Consider the following 26,038-nt stretch of genomic DNA (forward strand, 5'->3'; position numbering starts at 1 on the left):
TGAGTCCCACAAGCCCTTAGGAGAGTGACACAGATAAATCACCTTACTGCATCTTCTGCCCTTTCAGTACAGGAGACTCAGAGGCAGCTACAGCCAGTTCATCTGTAGACAGAAATAGATTTGAATCAAATCATCCATGTCTTTATTATCTAGAAGCTATAGTGGCAGAGGCAAGAGAGACTAGATAGATTGAGAGCTGGGTAATGAGCAGCGAATACTGACAGCAGAGGACCAAATGCAACAGAAGCTTGTGGAAACCCCGACAAAGACCAGCATGGTAAGTTGCTTCAAGTCTGAATACACAGAACTGGAAACGAAGGGCATAAAGAAAGTCAGTGAGGCTGGGATTCTGTGGTTTTGGCCCCGTTACTGCAGGCTAAACCCAACTGCTGTGTAGCAATCACCGGAGTAAGGCAGACTCCCTCCAAAATCCTGCTTTTGGTCCTGGTGGCAAAGTGACAGCTTGGTTATACAGAGCAGAAGTATCCGAGTGATAGTAGTACCTCCTTTTCACATAGAGATGACAATCCAGCTCTTATGCAGCCCCATATGCTAGTTTGCAACCAGGTGGCAGTCAGTCTGCGTGCAAACCTTTGGTGTGGAGTTATTTCTTACAAGCAGGTCCTGTGTGGTATATCCTCGGGAAGATGGAGCGATGCCATGTTGAAACATTACTGTCACTGTTTGCTAGATGTGCTGTATGGTTTTTTTCACAGTGGGGTTGGGACCTTTTTTACCTAAAGTTTTAAACCTAAAGGTTGTATTTGCTCTTATTTTTTCCAGCCGAGTTTTGGGACAGATGCTGCAGCTGACTCAGCCCTGTGAACTCTACAAAAGATCTACCATGTAACAGTAGTTTCATAATGAACCTGAATACAACACGAATTTTGAAAGCGTAGTGAGTTTACACCTCCTAGATGATACCAAGAATGTCATCTGTCTCATAGTGCCTGCTGAATAACGCTGTTGCTCAGTTTTGTATCCAAATCAAAATATTCCTTCAAAACCAAACTTTTCCCGTAGACTAAAGATTTGGCTCCAGTTGATCCTGTGTGTATTTGAAAGTGAGCGTGTGAGATGTTTTTGACAGGAGAATCAGAGCCATTCTGATACTGATTGCTGAGCTTTTTGTTCTGTCCACAGGCAACATACAATGGTTTGAAGAAGGCAATGTCCAACCAAACCACTGTAACCGAGTTCCTCCTCCAGGAATTTTCTGACAGCCGGGAGCTGCAGCTTTTACACTTTGCCATCTTTCTAGCAGCGTACCTGGCAGCTCTGATAGGGAATCTCCTCGTTATCATGGTGGTAGCCCTCGACCACCACCTTCACACTCCCATGTACTTCTTCCTCATGAATTTGTCCATCCTCGACTTGGGAACTATCTCTGTGACTGTCCCCAAATCCATGGGCAATTCCCTGTGGAACACCAGGTTGATTTCCTATGCTGGATGTGTTGCCCAAGTTTTCCTCTTCTTTTTCTTTGCTACAGCCAACTTTGCCTTCCTCACCGTCATGGCTTATGATCGATACATTGCCATCTGCAAACCACTGCACTATGAGACCATCATGAACAGGAGAGCTTGTGTCCAGATGGCAGTCAGTGCATGGGTCAGTGCCATTCCCTACTCTGCACTGCACACTGGTAACACTTTTCGGTTACCTTTCTGCCACTCCAAAATGGTCAGCAAGTTTTTCTGTGATGTTCCCCAGATGCTCCAGCTTTACTGCTCTGACTCCTATCTCAGTGAGGCAGGGATACTTGCCTTTAGTGTCTGTTTATATTTAAGCTGTTTTGTTTTCATCGTTGTTTCGTATGTTCAGATCTTTACTGCAGTACTAAGAATCCCTTCAGAGCAGGGCCAGCATAAAGCCTTCTCCACCTGTGTTCCTCACCTCATTGTGGTCTCCTTGTTTCTTCTCACTGGCATTTCAGCTTACTTGAAACCAACTTCCAGCACCCCATCCATTCTGGATCTCATAGAATCTGTCCTTTATGTCATATTGCCGCCAGTGGTCAACCCTGTCATTTACAGCATGAGGAATAAGGAGATCAAAGCTGGCCTCGGGAAAGTGATTGTCTGTAAAATATTCACTGGGAAGCAAGTGTCCATCTTTTTCTCATAAGTGTTATTTAATTATTTTTTTTCTCCATTGAGATATGTGTGTGTGTGTGTGTGCGTGTGTGTGCATGTGTGTGTGTGTAGTATAACTGATAGATATGTTCACCACAGTAAAGCAGGGTGCAATCCACACCATCTTCACTGATGTAAGTAAAGTTCCTCTAGACTGAAATCATCTTAATTGCAATTAGACTTCCTATACTTAGAAGTTGATGCTACCATCTTTCCCATCTCAAAGGAGCTTGGTGTGAAAGTGCTCAAGGTATGTTGCTACAGCTCCAGCAAGTTAAGATTAACCTTGCTCTTCCCCTGTGCTAATGCCCCTGCTAATTCAGGTCACCTATGAATGTGAACTTGGTTAATAGTCCTTCATGCTCAAAGTTTGCTGGATGGGATGCTAGGCACAAAGCTTCCTTACGTGCTATTTTGCTACTGGAACTGGGTCACTGTGGCAATTCATTACCTTCCTTGTCAAATCAATAGCAGAGACAAGTCTGTAGTGGATTTCGGGAATCAAAGGTGTTCTGTGGGATGAGAGCTTACCTGTGTTTCTTAAAAGCATACTTCCCATCAGTCAGTCAGTGGGCTTTTTTTCTTCAGGATAGGTATTTGGAAGTACTTGGGCAGATGGATGCATGGGGGGTGGGGCGGGGTGGTGGTGAGGAAATTAGGAATGTTTGCTTAGATGCCCATCTGCATGATTTCTCAGTTAGTATTTCCTTATATCATGGTTTTTCTTTTTAAATGGGGAATCCCAAGAGAGAGAATATTTTATTCAATGCTGATATTATTGAGTTATTAAAATTAAAATTGAGTGTGTCCAATTAAGACTAAGGGTCTTTTTTTTAATCACTTTTAACATGTTCTGTCATCTATCACCACTGAGAACAGCCCAGCTGCATCCTCTTTGGTACCACCCTGCAGGGAGTTAAAGGCTGCTATTAAATCCCCTGTCAGTCTTCTCTGCTCCAGACTAAATAAGTCCAGTTCCTTTAGCCTCTCCTTAGAAGTCATGTGCCCTAGTCTCCCTCACCATTTTTGTTGCCCTCTGCTGGACTCTCTCCAATTTGTCCACATCCTTTCTGTAGGGGCAGGGGACACAAACTGGACACAGTACCCCACATTTGGCCTCACTGGTGCTGAATAGAGGGGAAATATCACTCCTGTTGACCTACTGGCAACACACCTACCAACGTGGTCCAGTATGCTGTTAGCCTTCTTGGCAACAAGGGCACACTGCTGGCTCATATTCAGCTTATTGTCCACTGTAGCCCCAAATCCTGTTCTGCAGAGCTGCTGCCCAGCCAGTCGGTCCCCAGCATATACTGGTGCATGGGATTGTTCTGTCCTAAGTGCAGGACTTTGCACTTGTCCTTATTCATAGATTCATAGATGTTAGGGTCGGAAGGGACCTTGGTAGATCATCAAGTCCGACCCCCTGCCCTGGGCAGGAAAAAGCACCGGGGTCAGACGACCCCAGCTAGGTGCTTGTCCAGTCTCCTCTTGAAGACCCCCAAGGTAGAACCTCATGAGTTTTCTTTTGGTCCAATCCTCCAATTTGTCTAGGTCACTCTGAATCCTAGCCCTACCTTTTAGTGTATCTACTACTTCCCACAGCTTGATGGCATCTGCAAACTTGCTGTGGGCATGCTCTATGCCATCTTCTAGGTCATGGATGAAGATATTGAATAAAATCAGCCCCAGGACCAACCCCTGGAATACTCCACTTGATACCAGCTCTCAACTACACATCAAACCATTGATTACTATCCTTTGAACCCAATTATCCAGCCAGTTTTCTATCTGCCTTACAGACCATTTATCCAATCCATACTTCCTTAGCTTGCCTGTGAAAATGGTGTGGGAGACCATATCAAAAGGCTTGTCTTGAGTCAAGGTATATCATATCTACTGTTCACCCTATATCCACAGAGCCAGTCATCTTGTCATAGAAGGCGGTCAGGTATGACTTGCCCTTGGTGAATCCATGCTGACTGTTCCTAATCAGTCACCATCTTCTCCTCCAACTGCTTAGAAATTGATTCCTTGCGGACCGCTTCCATGATTTTTCCAGGGACTGAGATAAGGCTGCCAAGTGGATCCCTGGATGGGCACTAGATTTGCCCTTTTCTAGTTGTCCAGGATCTCTCCCAGTTACCACAAGTTTTCAAAGGTAGTGGCCAGCAGCTCTGCAATCCAAAGTTTCCTTAAAGTCTTGGTGCCCAGGTTCACATTTAGTGGCTTACACCCAGTCTTGAACTCATATTCTTGTACGCTCAGCATGCAGACCCTTGAGCTACAGAACAGACTGGAAAAGTAGCATGACCAAACTACCACCAGTGAATGCAGTGAATATAGTCTATTTGGACTTTAGTAAGGCTACAGATGTAATCCCACATGACTTTATCATAAAATTACTAGAAGTCAGTAATTGGTTCAATAACTGTTCACAACATCTAATGATAAATGGATTAATTTTTGAGTGGCAGAAGGTTTCAAGTGGGATCTCACAGGAATCTGTCCTGGGCTCAGTAGTGTTTAACATGTTTATTAGTGATTTACAAGCTGGAGGAGAAAGCTTCCAGATCAAGATTGGAGATGACAGGAAGCTGGGAAGGATTGCAAACTCATCCAAAGATAGAACTGAAATTAAAAAGGATCTCGATCATGTGAGCTATGTGAATGTGATGAATCTGCATGTGTGAATCTTAAGTTACTTTCTGGTACTTTCTGTTGAATCAGCTCACACCAATGCAGGTAGAGTTTTACTTTGTGTTTTCTATATAAGCTGTGCCTGCCAGCCTGGGAGGGCTCTTTCCTACTCTAGTGTTTAGAGTTTTATTTATGGAGGCCCTGAGACACCACCAAAAATAGGTTTGGGAGCTGGGCTAGAGACAGTAGAATAAAGTTAAGAGCAGAGCTACATAAGGTGCTGCATCTAAGAAAGAAACATAAAATGCAAAATACAGAACAGGAGACAACAGCCTGGGTAGCAGCTTTGCTGAGATGAATCAGGTGGTTTTAGTGGATCACAGACACATCATGTGTGAGTAATGTGATGCACACAAAAAAGTACTTGTAATTTGGGGCTATATCAACAAGAGTTTTAGGCTCAAGATACAAGAGATGATGATATCTTTCCACTCCACACTGGCTCTGCCAGACCTAGAGTATTGTGTACAGTTATTGGCTTCACATCTTACAAAGGAGGTCGGGAAAGGGAAGAGGGTCAGGAAGGAATTTTACCCCATGGTCAGCTTTTTTCATGTTTGATGAGGGGTTTTGCCTTCTTCTGTACTAGGTGGTGTGGTCCTCTTCTTTGGATCTCTTGAGCATATTTTAACAAATTATTTTTTCACTCCTGCAGTAGCTCTTAATTGATAGCACACTCACTCCCCAGCTTTGCTTGTGGCAAATTAAAGGGTGTTTGATATTTCAGGTCTTATGCTTGGTAGGTAGGTGTGAGGGTTTATTCCTAAAACGTTAAGAAAAAAAATGATAAGCACTTGTGCAAGGTGTTTAGATAGGGATGATTCTGCCTTCAGTGAAAGGATGAACTTGGTTATCTTGTGAAGCCTCAGAGCTGCACAGATATCTATGGATTTGAAAACCTCATGCAATTGCTTTTGGATCAGCTCAACCTAAAGACTGAACCATGTGCATTTCCCCCAACATTTCACCTCCCTCCCCACACTCACTCATACACACCAGAAACAATTAAAAGCCCCACACTATCAGTGGAAAATGGCTTTTAATTTAGATTAGGTAAGACAAAAGACAGATAACAAAAGTAATATTTTTACATAAAAGAGAGAGAGAGAGAGCACAGTGCTTATCACAAAGAAGCAGAGTTACTGCCTAAGATACTTGAAAGCACAAAGAACATTGAATGTCAAGAGGAATTAGGTAGCTCTTCCATTAATGATTTTGCAAAGCTTTGCTTTGGGAAAAAAACAACCTACTCTTACATGAGTCCCATTAATAAAACAGAATTAGACGTACTCAGATTTTCACAAACCTTTTTTTTGTAGCAGAAATTATTTTTCTTTACTGAACTATACAAAAATGTGTCTTGCAATGTTTCTGTTTTGCAATACACTCCACATCCATCTTAGTATTTCCATCACTCTACATCTGGCATAGTATTGCCAGGTACTGAATCGAATATAATAAGATATCATTCTATATGGTGGTTTAGGAATGCCACAGAAGGAATATTATTTTCTGTGAAGAGCAGCATTCTGGCATCCATGCAGGGGGTTGGACCAGAGGACCCTTGAGGTCCCTTCCAGCCCTGTGGTTCTATGATTCATTTCTACAGATCATTAGAGTAAACTCTAGAGCAGGTTAAACATCACCTTTCTATTCTGCAGGGAATTCTGATATTTAGAAACTTTTTTTTTGTTCTGAATTGGAATAAAAATTAGACATAGAAAACAATATTCTGGTGGAACCAAGTTTCTGGAGAAAATATTTCAGAAATGGTGAAACACTTTTTTTTCAACAAGGATGAAGCACTTTGTTTCAAATATACTGTTCTGATAACACAACACATCACCACATAACATAAAGTTGGAACAAAATGACTCTAAATGAAGGGCTTTGATACATACTTGCCATTGAAAATTTCAATCAAATCAAACTGATACTACAAAATGTTTTTATTTAATCAATTAACCCCTTTTGGGTGAAAAGCTGTTCTGTCAGATTTTTTTTGACCAGCTGTAGGCAATTATATAGAACCCTAAAAGTGTTTTTATGACCCCAACACAAAGCAAAACAAGGTTCCTGAACAGCTATAAAAAATAATTTTAGGCTGAAATGCTCTTTTAACAGAAATTTACTTTTTAAACAAAACGGAATTTTGTCCAGAAAATTTTAGTTTTCAAGAAGAATGCTCAGAAACTTGGCAAAAAAAAAATCTAGTGGCAAATATTTGATTAATTTTGCCAATGGATAACTTTGCTAAGAAATCGCTTCAGGGCTTCTTTAACATCATTGTTCCTCAAGCTGTACACTATGGGATTGAAGAGCGGAGTCACAACAGTATACATCAAGGAAAGGATCTTGTTGAGATCAACTGTCTGGGTTCTTGTGGATGCACCGTATGTTATGGTCAGAGTCCCGTAGAAAGCTGTGACTACAATGAGGTGAGAGCTGCAGGTAGAAAATGCTTTGCGCTTCCCACTCTTTGATGGGAGTTTGATGACAATCAGGAGGATATGAATGTAGGATGTGATGGTTAAGAGAAATGGGATCAGCGACACAACACCGGCTGAGACAAAAATCGCTACCTCCACCATAAACGTGTCAGAGCACGACAGTTTTAGCAAGGGTGTCAAGTCACAGAAATAATGATTGATTTCATTTGGGCCACAAAGAGTTAAGGATTTTCCCAAAATAAGTAGCAACCCAGGAGCCAGCAGCAAACCCCACACCCACGTGCCAACTGCTAGCTTAACCGACAGAGTCCAATTCATTAAGTCTGCATAGTGCAAAGGGTTGCAGATAGCCAAGTACCGATCATAAGACATTAACATCAGTAGAAAACACTCAACAGTTCCCAATGCACAGAATATATATAACTGCAGGATACAGCCTCCAAAGGAAATGTATTTATCATGTCTTAGTAGGTCCATAAGCATCCTGGGGGTTATGTTTGATGAATACAAGACCTCCAGAAAGGACAGGTTACCCAGGAAGAAGTACATAGGTGTGCGAAGGTTGCGGTCAGCTGAGACAATAGTTATAATGAGGATATTCCCCACCATGCTTGCTAGGTACAATGTTAAGAAGAGTGGAAAGAGGAAAATCTGCAGTTCTTGATGATCCTCAAAACCCAGAAGTACTAATATGTCCACAACTGTTTCATTTTCAATCCCAGGGTCCACCATTATTCATTTCTAGCTGCCTATTAGAAACAATAATAAGTATTATTATTATTATTGACTTAGGAGTTGAAGCTGTGGGAACTGGGTGTATTTATTCTGGAGAAGAGGAGAGTAGGGGGATTTAAGAACAGCGTTCAACTACCTGAAGGGTAGTTCCAAAGAGGATAGGGCTGGACTCTTCTCAGTGGGGGCAGATGACAGGACAAGGAGGAATGGGCTCAAGTTGCAGCAAGGGAAGTAAAGGTTGGATATTAGGAAAAACTTTCTCATTAGGAGGGTAGTAAAGCACTAGAACAGGTTACCCAGAGAGGTGGTGGAATCTCCTTTTTAAGACTTGGCTAGACAAAGCCTTGGGTGGGATGGATATAGTTGGGGATGGTCCTGCTTTGAGCAGGGGTTTGGAGTAGATGACCTCCTGAGCTCCCTTCCAACCCTCATCTTCTATGATACTACAACAACAACAACAAGAGAAGTTAAGTTATGTAAGCCACACAATGAGTAGCTGACTTCTTTTGTGTGAATATGGATTCTGAAATAAGAAAAATGAAAAAAACCCAAATAAAATGGCAATAACACAAGTTGCATGCACACATTATTGTAATTTAGAAGTTTGTACAAATGATGTAGATCAAAGACATTTTTGACCCTTTAGAATAGCTGTGTAATGAAGCCATAACACAACATTATTGAATTCCCTGTGAAGCAGACAGAAATATTTTAAACTAGCTACTTGTGCATGTCAGAGAGAAATTCTTATAACAATGTTGTCGGTCTTTATTCATTGTGTCAGCTCTTTCTGTCTGTCTGCTTATTTATGGTAAATTCTCTTTCTCTTTTTTCTCTCAGTTGTGAGTCTCATGTACTTTTGTGCCTAGGTTCCCAAAGAATCCAATTCACTCTGAATTGCCCCCACGATTCTCTACCACTCCAAATTTTAGCACCAACATTTTTATATGTTTTTCTGATATTGAAGTAATATTCCAAACTTCAGCATCCCATAAGAAGCAACCACATCAGATGTTGCATAGAGAGTAGGCAAAGAAGATGTAAATACATTGTGAGATAAAGATATGCATAGATGCAGATGACGTGGAATTACAGAAAGAGAGCATCTGGGAATGTCTGGGCATACAGAATAGGAAACAGATTAATAACTAACCTTTATCGCTGGGTGATCAGGAAACGCCATGCCTTCAGAAATTTAAAAAAACATTTCTCCTTCTCATGGGCTGAAATGTTTTCTGCATCATCTTCAGATAAGCTGAATGGCAGTTTCATCAAGGACACTCTCATGCATACAGTTTACCGGTGCCTCAGTGTTCTCAATCCTCTTCATCCTCTCAACTTCTCTGAAAATTTTCCCTAGTCTAGTGCTCTTCTTAGAAATAAGCTATCAAAGCTCTTTTACTGCACATGTTGGTTCCCTCCCTGCAATTATAAGTACACAACACATGTGCTGTCTTTATTAAGAGCAGTACAAACAATTGATGGGCTGAAATATTTTTCTTTTCTTTTCAGCTTAAGTGTGTTTGTCACAATTCACTCTGAGGTGCATGTGGCTCCTAAGCTATCAAGATTGAATGTCACTGTCGCTGGCAATGCTGTGGTCTTTTGCTTTATATCAGCTCTTTTCCCCAACCAGCTGTTGATTTGCTTTCTTTGTTCTGCAGTAAGCATTATTAGCTGTGTATAGACACATCTGTTTGCATCATCTAATTGGTATATTCCTCAGGGGTACTTCCCCCTCCCAAATAATGTCTGAGATTCTTCTTGGGTTCCAGCCAATGAAAACTGGTATTGGAGCACAATGAAGATGGCTCCTATCTGATCTCTGTTTCACCAATTTCCGAATAGCCTCATGCTCAAGGCAAAGTTGGGCATGTTGTTATCTAGGATTCAGAGGCAGTGTTACAAAGGTCAAAGGTTATTGCCCATTTTTAGAAGATAGGGACTAGATTTTAAGACATTGTATTTAACCCCAGACGCTAAATGCTTTTGTGGTAGAGAAATATACTGTTGTCAAATAGGATCATAGGCAATGAGGATTGGAAAGGACCTCAGGAGATCACATCTAGTCCAACCCCCTGTTCAAAGCATGACCAGCCCCAACTAGATCATCCAAGCTGAGGATTTATCTAGCCTGGTCTTAAAAACCTTCAAGCATGGTAATTCCACTACCTCTCTTGGTAATCCGTTCCAGTGATTTACTGTCCTCCTTGTGTGAAAGCTCTTGTTAATATCTCATTTAAACATCTCCTGGTGCAACTTGAGACCACTGCTCTTTGTTCTATCATCTGCCACCACCCGGAACAGTCCAGCTCCATCCTCTTTGGAAACCTGCTTTAGGTAGTTAAAGGCTGCTATTACATTCCTCTTCAGTCTCCTCTTCTCCAGACTAAATAAGCCCAGTGTCCTCAGCCTCTCTTCAGAAGTCATGTGCCCCACTACCCATTTTCATTTCCCTCCAATGGACGCTCTCCAATATGTTGAAAGAGTAATCAGATTTACTTAGAATGCATTTTTAATAAAACTGCTAGGGGTTTTCATTGGGAAACAATGGTTTGTTGAAAACATAAGGCCCTGCTACATGTTGAAAAAACTGGATAAAAACCAGCTATAGAGTTTTTACACATTTTCAAACATGAATTTTGTAGCTGTTTGGCTCTTTTTATAGCTTGGCAATCATTTTTATTGTGTAATAATTACACTGCACATGTGGCTGGCCTAAATTTTACTGAGAAATTAGCCAGTTAATTGCATAATATATGTAATGTGTACCAGGGCCCTCAGATGTTTCAAAGAAATGAATTTGCTTTTATGAGCTGTCCATGACCCTCTTCCCCAGATTCCTATTTTTCCTGCCAGGTATGAATTCTTTAGAAATTTTGTACCTGCTTGCTTTGAGTGCTGCTCAGCAACTTTGTCCATCAGGATTCACAGTTCTGGCCCAGTCTGTCCCTGCAGCCTGCACCAGGGCCAGGGACCTTGGAAATGACAGGTTTTGCAGCTTCAGGGCAGCTTTCCCATGTAGTAGGGTACAAATGGACCAATAAGTTTTCTAGATTCTGTTGTCAGTCACAACTCATTGCCACAGGTGCCATCATTGTGTTTGAGGTAGACATGTTCTGCCCATGCCAGAAGAGTCATGTTGCCAGTCTTCCAAGTAGTGCATATAGCCGCCATATTGGAATTCAAGATGACTGCCATGAATTCATGTTTTGGTCAATATTTAAGCCCCCTCATAGGTTAGAAAATTTATTCCAATGACAAAGACAACATTGTGTGAACTGAGATCAACCACATCATTTCTGTCATGGTAGCCATATTGGATTCCAAGAGGCTGACACATTAGCATATATGTATGAGCTCAATGCAATTAAAAACCCTAGTAAACAATACTCAGGGGGAAAATGCTGGCTACCACTGTTCTAGATGACAGGCACCTGGCTTGCAGGACCTGTAGCTTCCATAGGAGTACCCTAGCTATTTAGCTCTGGGGGCAAAATACATGTTTTCACTTCTCAGGCTACAATTATTAGCCACAGGTTTTGGCTGACTCAATTTTAGGAGTCTTAAGACTGCTACATATCTATCAGGAATGTGTGGTACGTGCTTTGGCAGCTGGTGGGCACGTTCAGTCTGTGTGTACACTTAGTGGTGCATAGCCATCCACATGCACAGGGAAATGCATTCAAAGACAGGATTTTCTGCGCAAAAAGTGCTAAAATTGCCCTGTACATCGTCAAAAAATGGACACGGAGAGCACTAGGAAACAAGCACAATGTCACTCCAATGATCTTGTGATCATTTCCAGAGAACGTTTGTGACCAAGCCAGGAAGAGAACCAAGACTTCTGTTGTCTCCTGTTCCTGCCTCAACACAAAACAGTCCTTGCTTTCTAATCACAGGGTGTTAGGATTCCCTCTGGAAGCTGGGACTTTTGAAGGCCCCTAAATTAGTTTGACATGCAATGTCCAGTAGGATTTGAAATTAATACTCCTAGGGGTGTGTTAAGATGCAAGTACAAATTTATTAGTCAAGGCAAGAAAAAGCAAGCAAATAACACAAAGCAGATTCACCTTGCCTGCCAAAGACAGATTCCCAATTGATAATGGATATTTAGGCATTCCCATCATTCCCACTTTTCTTATGAGGATCTCAACACAACATTAGAAAATTCAGCTTCCTTCGTTCCTGTGTTTGTTCAGCAGTATAATTCTCATTTCCAGGCAGGAAAAACGAGCTGTTCTGTTAAATCTCTTGTTCATTTACTAGAGTGCAGTATAAACCTACACAGGGCTGGCTTTCACTTAAGTGAAATATATATTTAGAAATGAACAATTTGAAAGCGAGTTACAGATGGAATAAAGTTTGTGTTCAAGTCATTTCTGCCCATTCTTTTAGACAACCTAAACCATTTGAGGGATAGGATACAAAAGTGTGAACAATTAGTCAAAGAGATTAGGTTTTTACCACATCAGCTTGATAACACCCTCACTGTGTGCAACCTAAAGGGAAAGTTAGACTTCAGATTTGGGCCTAAGCGTAGGAAGCCTTTGGTTGAAGACAATCTGTGTATACTGGCTTGAAGCACTGAGAAGTTATCCTCTTAAAATCCATTCACTATTTTTATCTGGAGCAATTTTTAAGTGAACACTGTGGTAGCAGGACAATCCGTTCAATAGAACCAGGTGTGAAATGTAATAAATCTCTCAAAAGTTCCTCTTCCTTTTAGAATTCACTGGAAAACCCCTGGGCCAGGAGCCATTCATTTTCCAGAGCTCTGATTCCTGTTATTTCCATTTTGCTTCAACCTGCTAATAGAGTTTAACAATGTTTGCATTCCTCTCCAATTCATACACACACAGACAGCTTTCCTTACAGCCTCCTTGACTTCCTTGTTTCTCAGGCTGTAAATGAGAGGGTTGGCCAATGGGGTCAGCACAGTGTAGGAAAGAGAGAATACTTTGTTCAGGGCTCTAAGGGTGCTGGTTCTTGGGAACATGTACACTAAAATTAGGGCCCCATAGAAAATGGTCACCACAGTAATATGAGAGGAACAGGTGGAAAAGGCCTTTTGTCTCCCAGTAGTGGAAGGGATTCTTACTATGGTGGTGATAATGCAGACATAGGACATGAGAGTCAAAAGGAATGGGGGTAAAACAAATATACAGTCAAGACTGAGAACTGCAAGTTCAATCTCATAGGTGTCACTGCAGGAGAGTTTAATTATTGGAACATAGTCACAAAAGAAATGGTCAACTTGATTGGGTCCACAGAAGGTTAATCGCAACAAGAAGAGACACACAATGGAGACAACTATAAACCCACTGATCCATGAACCAGCTGCAAGTTTGAAAGAAAATCTGTCACTCATAAGGGCTGCATAATGCAACGGTTTACATATGGCTAAGTGCCGATCATAAGACATCACAGATAAAAGACAACACTCTGTAACTAACAACATACCAAAGAAAAAAAATTGGATGAAGCAGCCAGAGAATGAGATGGTTTTGTCACCAGTGAGGAGGCTGGCCAGCATCCTGGGCAGGACAGTGCAGGTATAGCAGGTTTCCAAGCAAGACAAATTCCCCAGAAAGAAGTACATGGGAGTGTGCAGATGCTGAACAGCTATAATTAGCACAATTATGAGGATGTTCCCAGCCATGGTTGCGATGTAGAGCAGAAGAAACAGCAAGAAGAGAGGTATTTGCAACTCTGGAAATATTTCAAACCCCAGGAGGATAAATTCAGTGATGGAAGTTTGATTTCCCACCTCTGCATCTGCCATGGCAGCAGAGAAATTCCATACAGCTCTGCAAAATAATCTGAATCAAACAGACACCTTTGAATATCATGGAATCAGTCTCTCTGCTGAATTTTTAAGAGACTAACCTTCCCTGAAAATGATCCATCTAGGTTGGTGTTCCAAAGTTAAAGCTAGGAGGTGAACAGTCCATCATATCCATTTCTATAACAGCTTCATGGAAGCCATTGCCCCACCTATGTCATTGTGAGAAAAGAAGGGGTAAAATTGTCTTTTGCAGACATGTAAGAACTGTTTTACAGTATGTCTAAATACTGCTTCATGCACCCCTCCTAGCTTCATCGGGGCAAACAATTAGAATTTTGTTCTGGGAATCTTCATCTCAGAGTGTAGCACAATATATGACATGCAATCTTTCCCATTTTCTTCTATCACCAATTATATTACAGATTTTCTAACTCAAAGTTATGAAGTATACGTTTTAATTTTACACAGTTGATAACATTAATGCCAGTCACAGTGTTCCTGTTATTTCTAGTTTTGTGTTGCTATAGAAGCTGAAATTAATAAAAGAGTTATAGTGTTTTTAGTTTAAATTTCTCAAACTCTAGATTACAATTCTAACCAGTCCTTAAATTATACAGTAAAAATTGGTAATGACATGAATTTGGTTTGCCAACCTAGAGCACTGGAATGTTTCTGAGACAAAATTGGTACATTAGGAAAACTTAAGAAAAGATTCGAGTCAGAATAAAATCACACTCTCTCTCCATAAGCAGATGGAAGGCAGACTTTTGCGGTGTTCTGGTTAGGATGCTCTGTTACTTCATTGGGAAGTGCTGCCCACCCCAAGGGTTTGGAAAGCATTTCTCAGGTTCCCCAAATCATGACATCAGTAACTGGAAAGACATGTCATTTGACAAAAGAAGTAACTTTCCCCCTCCCTACAAGCAGAGCTTGTTTTAAAAAAAATGGGCCTAACCAAAATGCAAGATAGGTACGTGTGAGTGTCCCTACTGAAATTCACACCTGATACCATGGGACTATGCTGACAACTGAAAGTAGAAAATTCAGTACATTGGTCCTGTGTTCTAATGTAATAGATGGAGATGCAACTGGATGCCTGAGCATCCTGAAGGACAGCTGCAAACAGGGCACTATCAGTGGCTTCTGCTTTAATGGTAGGGTGGCTTCCAGTTACCCCAAACAGATCATTTTCCATGTATGCTAAAGGGGTGTCGTGGGTGGCATTGCAAACTTTTTGCACTCCTGCCCTGGCTCACGAAGCATTATGGCAGATACCTCTTAGACCACTTTTGGATCCATCTCTCAAGAAAGCAGTAATTGTCCTCAAAGTACAAAATCACACGATAAACTGATGGCATTGACCTCTAGGCTGTTGTCAAGGATCAAATGAAAGTAATGAAAGGGTATTGGGTGAACTTGAAATAGATCAGCAACTGTTATAATATGAAGACACCTAACCTAGAAATTTTACCAACAGTACCATAGTCTGTCACAGGAGTGCATTACTGAATTATTGCTTAGGAACCCGTAGGATGCGAGTGTCTCTTTAGTTTTCCTGTACATTTGTGCAAGGGAGAGCTACTTAACATTTTTTTTCCATATATAACTTGCGCCTGGTTACCCAGCATCCTCTTGGGAATCAGTAACGAGCTCTTTACTTGGTCCCCTAGCCCCAGTTGCCCTGCCTGAACAATGCCTACACCATGTGAAGTCCTGGTCCTTTCCTGTGACCCAGCATGGTGTCATCTGCAGATTTATGGCTGCAGTGACAAGGAAAACTTTTACCTAGTTTCCTGTAGATGGATTCAGAAGAGACTGTAAGAATTTTACAAGTCTTAAAACTCTAGCCAAAGCCCATTCAAATGATCAGAAATCTTTCTGTTGACTGCAATATATATCATGACACGCACATACTTGTATTTAGTCTCACATCAAATATGTGTGTGGGAGGGAGGACATCTAGGAGTAGCATTCCTGCATTTGTGCAGGCAGTTTGATCAAACAACTTTTGAAGTCATTACAAATCTTATGATTTTATCACATGTCCATTTAAATTGAGTGGAAATTTTATGAGGATCTTTTTCTGTTAGGGAGTGATCAAACAGAGAGCCTTTTGGCCAGCTCTTTTCAAAGTTCAGTCTCTAAAAATCATTTGTACTATTATTCTCAATCCAGTATATCTGACAGATATAAATCTTAAGTGACTGAAGATGCATTAAGGAGGCAGAATTAAATCTTGGAATTCATATGATGCCAAATATGATTTTTATTCTGACTTGCTTTTTTCTTAACTCACATTTTAACTAATAAGAGAGATTTATTCCTTTAAACACTCAAAATGTTGTCATGTAATTATACTTATTTACTGTTTGGTATTATGTAACCTGACATTCCTCTATGCTTAATAAATGTCATACATGTATAGGAATTATTTTATTTATAACACATTTTACATAATTAAAATATTTTGAAACTAAGAAACAGGCCCAAAGAAAATAGAAACTGAAGGATGAATATTTCCTATAGACAATGAATGCCTTTTCTTTTGGAACGTACCATTCTATATTAATATTGAAGTGTTCGGGTTATTTATTTTGTTTATTCATTACTGAGTCTTGCAATACAGGTGAGATGTGAAAAAAAAATCTGTTCAGATAAGTTAACTAACATTCATAAACATGTCCAAATGCATATGTTAAATTTAATATTGATTATGTTGTGGGAAATTGAAACATAACCTAATGCCGCTGTAGGACAAAGATCACTTCAGAATATTATTTATATGGAACAGGTTTGATTATAGCATTTCCATTCGTAAATGGACAAATTAGTTCTATCTCTCTATCTATTCATCTCTTTACCTACCTCCCCACTGATGCACCCCTAAAACTGATATTATTTGAAGAAAAAAAAGAGAAATTATTAGCTTACATTCAAAGGGTGTAGCAAAGCTTGAATCTCTGATGTGGTGCCTTCTATCTTCATTCAGGAGACCCAAGTATTGCTTCTGTAGTCAACCTTCTCTCCTGATGCATTTCACATTCATTATTTCACCGATTTGACAGATGCACATATTCTAAGAGAGATGCTGTGGTTCCTCACCCACGCTTTTGTCCACTTGTAGCTTATAGGCATTACACAATATCAGTTTCTCCCTGAAGCCATTATTTATTCTGTCTTTGAGAAGGTGATAATACTCCAGACACTTCTGCTGATGGGCATGTCATATCATTATTGTGCAGGCAAAGCCATAATATTAATAGAACCAAGTAAACAACCCCTCCCCCCAAAAAAAGATGGGGGGGGGGGAAGAGAGAGAGATGGGAGTTTGAAATATCAAGATGAAATGAATAGCAAAGAAAATGAAAAACAAAAGAAAACAATCCCTCCCTCCACTCTCCTTAGGATTGGCGTAGTGTCGCTGATTATGAAGCAATTATCACCTCTACAACTTACTAGAGTTATGGACCCAGTCTGACATCTGTTGAGGGCTGAAATCTCCCGTGGGCTACATTTCCAATTTCCAGATGCTCACGAAGGAGAGAGGAAGACCTAACGTGGGCAAGGAAAAAATATATTTTGACATGCAGGAGTAAAATCTAAAACACATTCACTGCTTTGTCAAAGAACATCCCAAATGATTGGAGAATAAAGTTGGAGATGGACAACTATTCGTGTCAATTGTACTAGATCCTGTGTGTATCTGTTGTGCTTGTGTGTGACACAGGCCATTCCTAACTGAAGTGCTTTATTTTGTGCCAGAGGGAATGCTATTGAGGTGCTACATAAATAGGGGATAGAGAACTGGTTTCTAAGCATGCTTCCTTGCCTCTTGACCAAAAAGGCTTCCAGGAATAGCTAAGTGACAATATGAGAGTCTTTTGAGTATATGACCCCACCTGGCTTCTGCTTAGCAGTTTCTGTCCTGCAATGGCAGGAACAGGATATTAAAATAAGGAACAGCAACTTGTGGGAGCAGATAGTCTTAGAGGCCTGGGGTGATGAGCAGTGGTAGCGAAACTTCGGTTGAGAAGGGCCATCTACATGTAGCTGTGCATTCCAGTGACGACCTGATAGACTCTCATCTGTCACCAAAGGGTAGAGAAGTCCATGACCAGATTAGGCAACTTGGAGGTGATCTATGCCATCAGACAGTGCTGGCACTGTGTTTCCTCCAGAGGACCATACCTGGTATTATCCAGATGAACTTACTGATCTGAAGTGGAGCAATGGCTGGCATGAACCCTTCCATCCTGTACCCAGATAACTGTAGCTCAGAATACATCAGCTTCAAGTATTAATTCTCCATCTTGCTGCAGATCATCATGGGAACCTGGACATAAATTTCCCAAAGGAACCATATAGTGTTCAGGCAAGGTTCATTACACTAAGGTCCTTGGGTACACCAGATGGTGCTCTTGTTAATGTGGAGTGTGTTTGCATGTGCTGGTACCAGCACTGAAATGGAAGGAGTTAATATTTCTCCACCTGCAACATCTGCTTCTTGGGTAGCTGATGGCCTTTGACACCCTGAACTGAATGGTAAATACCAGTAGGCGATGGTCGCTATCACCCAGGTGGTCGAGAAACTGCAGTCCCCTCACCAGGTTGTCGCCTGTGGCCAGGACCAGGCCCAACAAGGCATTTCCCCTGGTGGGACTGTGCACCTCCTGGGTTAGATGGAGGTCCTGTAACTTGGCTAGGAACCTACATGAGCAGTCAGATCTGGCTGACTGCTCCTCCCAGCAGTGTCCGGATAGTTAAGGTCACCCATGATAACCACATCCCTTGACCTAACTGCCTCCGCAAGCTGACCCAAGAATTCTCGGTTCAGCTCTTCCTCCTGGTTTGGGTGGTCTGTAGTAGACCTCCACCGTTAATTCCCCTTTCCCCAAACCCCCTTGTATTCTTACTCAGAGCACTTCAGTCTGCCCCTCCTCTGACCCCGTGCTGTTTGTTGAACATGTGTATTGCTCTTTGATGTAGAGTGCCACATCCCGGCCTTTTCTCCCTGTTCTATCCTGCCTGTACAGCCTATAGCCCTTGATGTTCACCACCCAATTGCGCTTTGGATCCCACCAAGTTTTAGCGAGCCCCACTATGTCTGGGTTTGTGTCAGCCAGCAGGAGGGCAAGTTCCTCCTGCTTGTTCCCCATACTACGAGCATTAGTGTAGAGGCATTTAAGTCCTTCTGAGGGTGTATGCACTGCCCCCCTAATCCCAGGACTATCCTGTCTCTTACCTGGGTACTTCTTCTGCTCATCACCTGTCTTGGCTGGGCTGTTCTTGTGGGTGTCTCTTGGTTCAGTGTTCCATGGCTCCCTCTGTCCTCATCCCCCCATTCCCCTGATGAGCCTAGTTTAAAGCCTATTGGAGGAGATCAGCCAACCTCAAATAGAATACACGCTTACCTTTGGGGGAGAGGTGAAGCCCATCCCACTCAAGCATGTCTCTTGTTCTGAAGTATGGGCCATGGTCCTAAAAGCCGAAGTTCACCTCAAGACACCATTTTCGAAGCTGCAAGTTGACCTCCCTGGTGTTAGTGGAGGTGGTGCAGGTGGAGGCACTACTCCCACGTCCTTGCTGCCACTAGCAGCAGAAACATCATGGCTGCTCAGGAAGAGGGTGTGTCTAAGTTTCGGGAAGGGGGGAAACTTACAGCTCTCCCTCTGCCCCCCTCTCTCCTCTGCCAGAAGACCTGGCACCTGCCTTTCCAGCATCCCTCAAGTTTGGTGTGCTGGAAAATGTGTGTCTGTGTGCTGTATCTGTGTAGTGCTTTCCAGCACAGTGATGAGACAGTACCAGGCAAATCAGAGCTTTTGTTTTCTTTCGGGTGAAAAAGACTAAATAACAGGATTTTAGGGGAAGAAATATTTGAAAGGGATTAACAATTGGGATGGTAAGTAAGTGGGAAAGGATTGGCTAATGGCTGGCTACAAGTTGGTGGCAACAGACTTCCTACTGCTACCAGCCTAGACCCTTCAGATGCTGTGCTCTCCTGCCTATGCTGCAAGAGACAGATCTCACAAAAGGCAGAGAGCAGGTCACAAACAGCCTTATATGTTTTTTCTCTGTTCCTCTCTCAGAGCACTGGGATTGGAAGGAACCTCCGGGACAGATCGCAGATGCTAGTCAGCTAAGATGTCAAGATCAGAGCAGTCCTTCCTTTCCTCTTCCCCCTCCCTCTTCTGAGTTTCTGTTTCCCCACAAGCCCACCTCTGAAACATTCAGAAACATTTTGGATGGCTTTTTTCATTTCAGGGATGTTTTGGAACCTTCCATTTCATTTCAGATTTGGTGTTTCAGGTGCCAAAATGGGCTAAAACAACTCCAAATCAAAACAGTGCTGAAGTTTAGCACAGCCCTAATGCTCAGTCTGTGTATATACTTCATGGTGCAATGTCATGCACATGCAGAGGGCTATACATCCAGTAACTAGAGGCTCTGGGCAAAAAGTACTAAAAATGCCCTGTACGTGGCCAAACACTGGAGACAAAGAGAAGTAAGAAACACAAGAAGATCACTCCAGTGATATCATGAGAAAGTCCAGACAAATCTTGTGATGGAGCTAGAAAGAATAGCAGGAATTCTGTTATCTCATACTCCTGCCTGAATGTGCTCCAGCAGACTCTAGCGTCATTTGCATCAGCAGCCTGATTTGGATGGGAAAAACGGTGCCAAAAAATGTGCTGAAAAATGGGGCAGGAGTGTAGGTTGTAGCCGTGTTGGTCTAAGGACATAGGCAGACAAGGTTCCTTGGGTGAATTTGATACCTTTCATTAGACCAACCCAAATAGTTGGCTTAATAACTATTCTCCAACTATTTGAGTTGGTCTAATAAAAGATATCAAATTCACCCAAGGAACCTTGTCTGCCTGAAAAATGGTGGTGAGACTTTTTAAATTAAAACTCATTGAATGAGGTTTAGTTTAAAATGCCCTGCTGCCATTTTTCAGTGCAGGGGATGCTGAGGCTTGGGCACTTTTAGTTAGCGTGACTCACTAATTAAAATGCCCCCCATGCCTCCTGGAGCATGTGTAAAAATGTCCACATTGTCGAACATCAGATTTGAGATAAATGGTCCTAGAGTTGGGTTAAAATCTAACTACACATTTATTAGTCAATAGGGGTGTGCGAAACAGGCCCTATTCAATTTGGATTCAGATTCAGCTGGAATCGGGGGCAGTGATTCGAGTAGTTGATTTGGATAACTGTCCCTGATTCGATTCAGTCAAATCCGAATGTGAAGATTCGATACTGATTCAGAGAATCAGTGATTCGGCCATACGTACAACTTTAAATGTTTTTTCTACATACCTTGAGGTACCAGGCATGGTTTGTGAACTCTGCAATGGTGGGGCAGATGGAGTGTCCCACAGGAGCACGCCCCCACCGCATGCTCGGCGGTGAACCTGGGTCCACTGGTGAGTGTGCAAGAGGGCCCCCCTGCGAGCCCCTGGCTTGGCAATTGGCCATTGGCAGACCCTGGGTGCCCCCCCAGACCTAGGAGGCACCAGTTGCTGAGCTGGGAGGGCTTTGTGGGGCCCCTATGCACACTCCCTGGCAGACTGGAAAGTTGACTGGAAGTGCTTCTGGTCCACTTCTGGGTCTGCTGCCGAGTGTGCTGGGACCATCCACGCTCCTATGACATGCTCCATGCATCCCACCATCTCAGCATTCACAAGCTGTGCCTGCTACCTTGAGGTACGTAGAAAAAACATTTAAAGTTGTGTCTATGTCTGAACCGTTGAATCTTTCTGAATTTCTCTGAATTGATTTGGAGGGTGCTGATTCAATTCAGAGAGATTAAAGGGTCTCCCAATTCGATTCAGATTTGGAGATTCAGCTACCGAATTGGGCTGAATCTCCCCCACGTCAAATCAGCGACCGAAGCTTTGCACAGCCCTATTTGTCAAGGCTACAAAAAAGCAAGGAAATAACATAGAAGAGATTCACCATGCCTGTCAATGACTTCTTCCCAATTTATAATTGATAGTCAATCATTTCCATTATACCAATTTTATTTATGAGGATATCAACACAATATTAGATAAGTCAGCTTCCTAAAGATTTTTTTCAGCAGTATAATTCCTGTGTTTAGGCAGGGAAGACAAGGTACAGCCACAACAAAAATGATAGAAGACTAGTATGCTATTCTGGAACAGCAGTTGCATCAGTTCCTGATTTCACTGTTTCTACACAAAGCCTCCATTTGGGTAATTCTGTCATTCATTCACCAAAGCACTGCATAAAGTGACACAGGTTTATCTGTGAAGTAAGTGAAACACATATTTGCAATCAAACTATTTGTCAGTGAGAGAGAGATGGAGTCAAATTCTTGTAAACTCTGTTCAAGTCCATTCTGGACATTCTTCTTGACAAACTAAACTCTTTGAGAGTTCGGATACAAGCATGTGAACAACGAAGAAAAGAGATTAGGTTTTTGTCAAATCAGCCACTTGTTGATAACTGCCCATGCAGAGGCTTATTGGGCAAGTCTACATGAGAGGTTTACTGTTTAGTACATTAAATTAGCCACATACACAGTAAATGTGTTGGCATATACACATGTGTGCCTGTTAGGCTGGAGTAAACTAATATACTCAACAGCAGAATAGTACTCATAAATACAAGTACTCTATCCTGCCTCAGTAAAAAACTAGGTAGCAGCTCATGTGTAGATGCTGCCCTGGCTAGCTGGGACACAGGGGTGCTTCAGCGTGCAGGGTGCCCATTGGCTACCCGTTTCCTGAAGCACCCTCCTTGCCTCGGGTTGGTGAAAATGGATGTAGGCTGGCTTGAAGCACAGAGTTCATATGACAAAATCCATTCAGCATTATCTGGAACAATTTCAAAATTAACACTGTGGTGTCATGACAATCCATTCATTAGAACAAGGCGTGAAATGTATTGAATCTCTCTGAAATTTTCCTTTCTTTTAGAACGCCCCAAAACCCCTGGGTCAGGACTCATTCATTTTCTACAGCGTTGATTCCTGTTATTCCCATCTTACTTTAAGCTGCTAATAGAGTTCAGGAAAGGTTGTTTTCCTTGCCAATTCACAGACCCACAGACAACTTTCCTTACAGCTTCCTTGACTTCCTTGTTTCTCAGGCTGTAAATGAGAGGGTTGACCAATGGAGTCAGTACAGTGTAGGAGAGAGAGAATATTTTGTTCAGGTCTCTAAGGTTGTTGGTTCTTGGGAGCATATCCACAGTGGCTAGGGTCCCGTAGAACGTTGTCACTACAGTAATATGGGAGGAACAGGTGGAAAAGGCCTTTTGTCTCCCAGTTGTGGAAGGGATTCTCACTATGGTGGCGATAATGCAGACGTAGAATATGAGAGTCAAAAGGAAAGGGGGCAAAACGAATATACAGGTAAGACTGTAGTCTAGAAGCTCAATCTCATAGGTGTCACTGCAGGAGAGTTTAATCACTTCAAGAAAGTCACAAAAGAAGTGGTCAAGTTGATTGGGTCCACAAACATTAATCGTAACAAGAACAGGTATACAGTGGAGACAACTATAAATCCAATGACTCATGAGCCAGTTGCAAGTTTGAAACTAAATCTGTCACTCATAAGAGCTGCATAATGCAGTGGTTTACATATGGCCAAGTACCGATCATAAGACATCACAGATAAGAGACAACACTCTGTAAGTATCAAGATACCAAAGAAAAAAAACTGGATGAAGCAGCCAGAGAATGAAATAGTTCTGTTTTCAGTGAGGAAGCTGGCCAGCATCCTAGGCAGGAGGGTGCAGGTATAGCAGGTCTCCAAGCAGCATAAGTTCCCCAGGAAGAAGTACATGGGGGTGTGTAGATGTCCAACAGCTATGATGAGTGCAATGATGAGGAGATTCCCAGCCACAGTTGCAATGTAGAGCATGAGAAAGAGGAGGAAAAGAGGTATTTGCAACTCTGGAACAATTTCAAATCCCAGGAGGATAAATTCAGTGATGGAAGTATGATTTCCTACTTCTGCATCTGCCATGGCTTCAGAGAAATTCATACAGCTCTGCAAAATAATCTAAAGAGAACAGAAAATTCTGAATGCCAAGAAATTGTCCATCTCCTGAGTTTTCAAGAGACTAATCTTGCCTGAAAATGACCTATCCAAAGTAGGATTTCCAAAGATCCACCCAGGAGGTGAATACTTCAGCATATTCATTTCTAGATCATCTTCAATGAAGCCATTTTCCCACCTATGTCATTATAAGAAAAGTAAGGGGGCAATTCTCTTTGATACACATTAAAAAAACAGTTGTACAGGATGCCCAAACACTGCATCCTGTAGCCTTCATCCTCACCTCCTAGCACTATAGGGCCGAACTATGATTCTTCTAATCAGGCAAGCTTCAGTTTATAAATTTTGAAATCTATCTTTTCATTAACACAACTGACACCTGGTTGTGATCCAGAAGCTGGTTGTGATCTAGAAGCTGGTTCTAAGGAAAGTAATCAAAGGTTTATAGGGTTTTTAGTTTATATTTCAGTAACCTGTTCAACATCTCCAAATCATACTGTTCAACATCTTCATCAGTGACTTGGACAAGGGGGTGAAAAGCACCCTGTTCATATTCATAGATGACACTAAGATGTGGGGAGAGGTGGGCACGATAGAAGGGAGAGACAGGTTACAACTAGATCTGGACAGGTTACAGGGGTGGGCAAATGAGACTAGGATGGGATTCAACCCTGACAAGTGTAAGGTGCTGCACCTGGGGAGGAAGAACCAGCAGCAGACCTACAGGCTGGGGAACTCCCTTCTCCTCAGTGCAGAGGCAGAAAAGGATCTTGGAGTCATTATTGATTCCAAGATGAACATGAGGACGCGGTCAGTAAGGCTAAACACACCTTGTCATATATCCACAGATGCATCACGAACAGGTCCAAGGAGGTGATCCTCCTCCTCTATGCGACACTGGTCAGGCCGTAGTTGGAGTACTGTGTCCAGTTCTGGGCGCCACACTTCAGGAGGGATGTGGACAGCATTGAGAGGGTCCAGAGGAGGCCACTCACATGATCAGGGTTCAGCAGGGCAGGCCCTACGAGGAGAGGCTACAAGCCCTGAACCTGTTCAGCCTCCACAAGAGAAGGCTGAGAGGGGATCTGGTGGCCATCTATAAACTTACCGGGGGGACTAGCGGGGAACAGGGGAGTCCCTGTTCCCCCGAGCACTACCAGGAGTAACAAGGATTAACAGCCACAAGTTGATTGATAGTAGATTCAGGCTAGATATCAGGAGGCGCTACTTCACAGTCAGGGCGGCTAGGATCTGGAACCAACTTCCAAGAGAAGTGGTGCTCGCTCCTACCCTGGGGGTCTTCAAAAGGAGGCTGGATAATCAGCTAGCTGGGGTCATTTGACCCCAGCACTCTTTCCTGCCCACGGCAGGGGGTTGGACTTGATGATCTGCTCAGGTCCCTTCTGACCCTACCAGCTATGAAACTGTGAAACCGCAGGGATCAATTCTGATCAGTCCCTACATTATAAAATGAAAATGTATCATCCATTCCTATCATAGCTAATCATATGAACATATGTCTCCTAGTGTCCTGGAATCTTTCTTCCTAAAAAAATTGTGCACCAGGAAGAGGAATGAATAGATTCTGAGTCAGAATAAAACCCCACTCCTTGTCCATAGTTAGCTGGATGGCATGTTTTCTTCTGTTCTGAATGTCAGGATGCTCTGTTATTACACTAGAAAATACTGCCAATAACAAGTGTTGAGGAAACTTTTGTAAGGCTTCAAAAATCATGACTTCTATTGAATTAAAAGGTCATATTCTGTCACTAAGGAAATAACTTCTTTTCTTCTCCAGAAACGCACATTATTACAGAAAAATGCAAGTGACTGAAATGCAAAATATGTACACGTGTGTCACTACTGACACTCACCCCAGATACTCAGGAACAGTGCTGAGAACAGAGTGTAGAGGATTCATTACATTGGTTCTGCACGCTAGGGTAAAAACAGAGATGCAACTGGAAGCCTGAGCATCCTGAAGTGCAAAATGACACAAAGCAGTACCAGTGACTGCTGCTTCAGTGATGGATTGACTGAGAATGGGGTCCACAGCTCAGGAGAGAGGTAATTGCCTGAAAAGAACAAAAACACAGGATACACTGATGGCATTGATGTGTAGGATGTTACCAAGTCCCCAAAAAAGTATATAAAGATTACTGGGCTACCAGAAAACACAGCTATTTGGTTGAACCAGCAAGT

General features: G+C 42.2%; 2 protein-coding genes across 2 annotated transcripts; one reads left to right on the top strand and one right to left on the bottom strand.

The window, feature by feature from the left end:
• The first annotated feature begins 1,170 nt into the window (after window positions 1-1,170).
• Window positions 1,171-7,861, top strand: LOC132251781 (olfactory receptor 14A16-like). Its single transcript, XM_059731710.1, has 2 exons — window positions 1,171-2,079; window positions 7,805-7,861. The coding sequence occupies exons 1-2, from the start codon at window positions 1,171-1,173 to the stop codon at window positions 7,859-7,861; spliced, it is 966 nt and encodes a 321-aa protein (XP_059587693.1).
• Window positions 7,862-12,483: 4,622 nt separating this feature from the next.
• On the bottom strand, window positions 12,484-13,445 carry LOC132251782 (olfactory receptor 10A4-like). The gene is made up of 2 exons (XM_059731711.1): window positions 12,897-13,445; window positions 12,484-12,522 (listed from the first exon to the last, which is right to left on the bottom strand). The coding sequence occupies exons 1-2, from the start codon at window positions 13,443-13,445 to the stop codon at window positions 12,484-12,486; spliced, it is 588 nt and encodes a 195-aa protein (XP_059587694.1).
• Between the last annotated feature and the right edge of the window lie 12,593 nt (window positions 13,446-26,038).

This window comes from Alligator mississippiensis, chromosome 7 (assembly GCF_030867095.1).
Source record: "Alligator mississippiensis isolate rAllMis1 chromosome 7, rAllMis1, whole genome shotgun sequence".
NCBI lineage: Eukaryota > Metazoa > Chordata > Crocodylia > Alligatoridae > Alligator > Alligator mississippiensis.

Bases quoted from the DNA above. Each gene is read 5' to 3' on its own strand.
- LOC132251782 (XM_059731711.1), bottom strand. From the start codon at position 13,445: ATGTCTTATGATCGGCACTTAGCCATATGTAAACCGTTGCATTATGCA. The intron at 12,523-12,896 runs GTAAGGAAAGCT...CTTTCCCTTTAG, and splicing joins ACAAGGAAGTCAAGGAGGCT to GTTGCACACAGTGAGGGTGT.
- LOC132251781 (XM_059731710.1), top strand. From the start codon at position 1,171: ATGTCCAACCAAACCACTGTAACCGAGTTCCTCCTCCAGGAATTTTCT. The intron at 2,080-7,804 runs GTCTGTAAAATA...CAAGACCTCCAG, and splicing joins CTGGCCTCGGGAAAGTGATT to AAAGGACAGGTTACCCAGGA.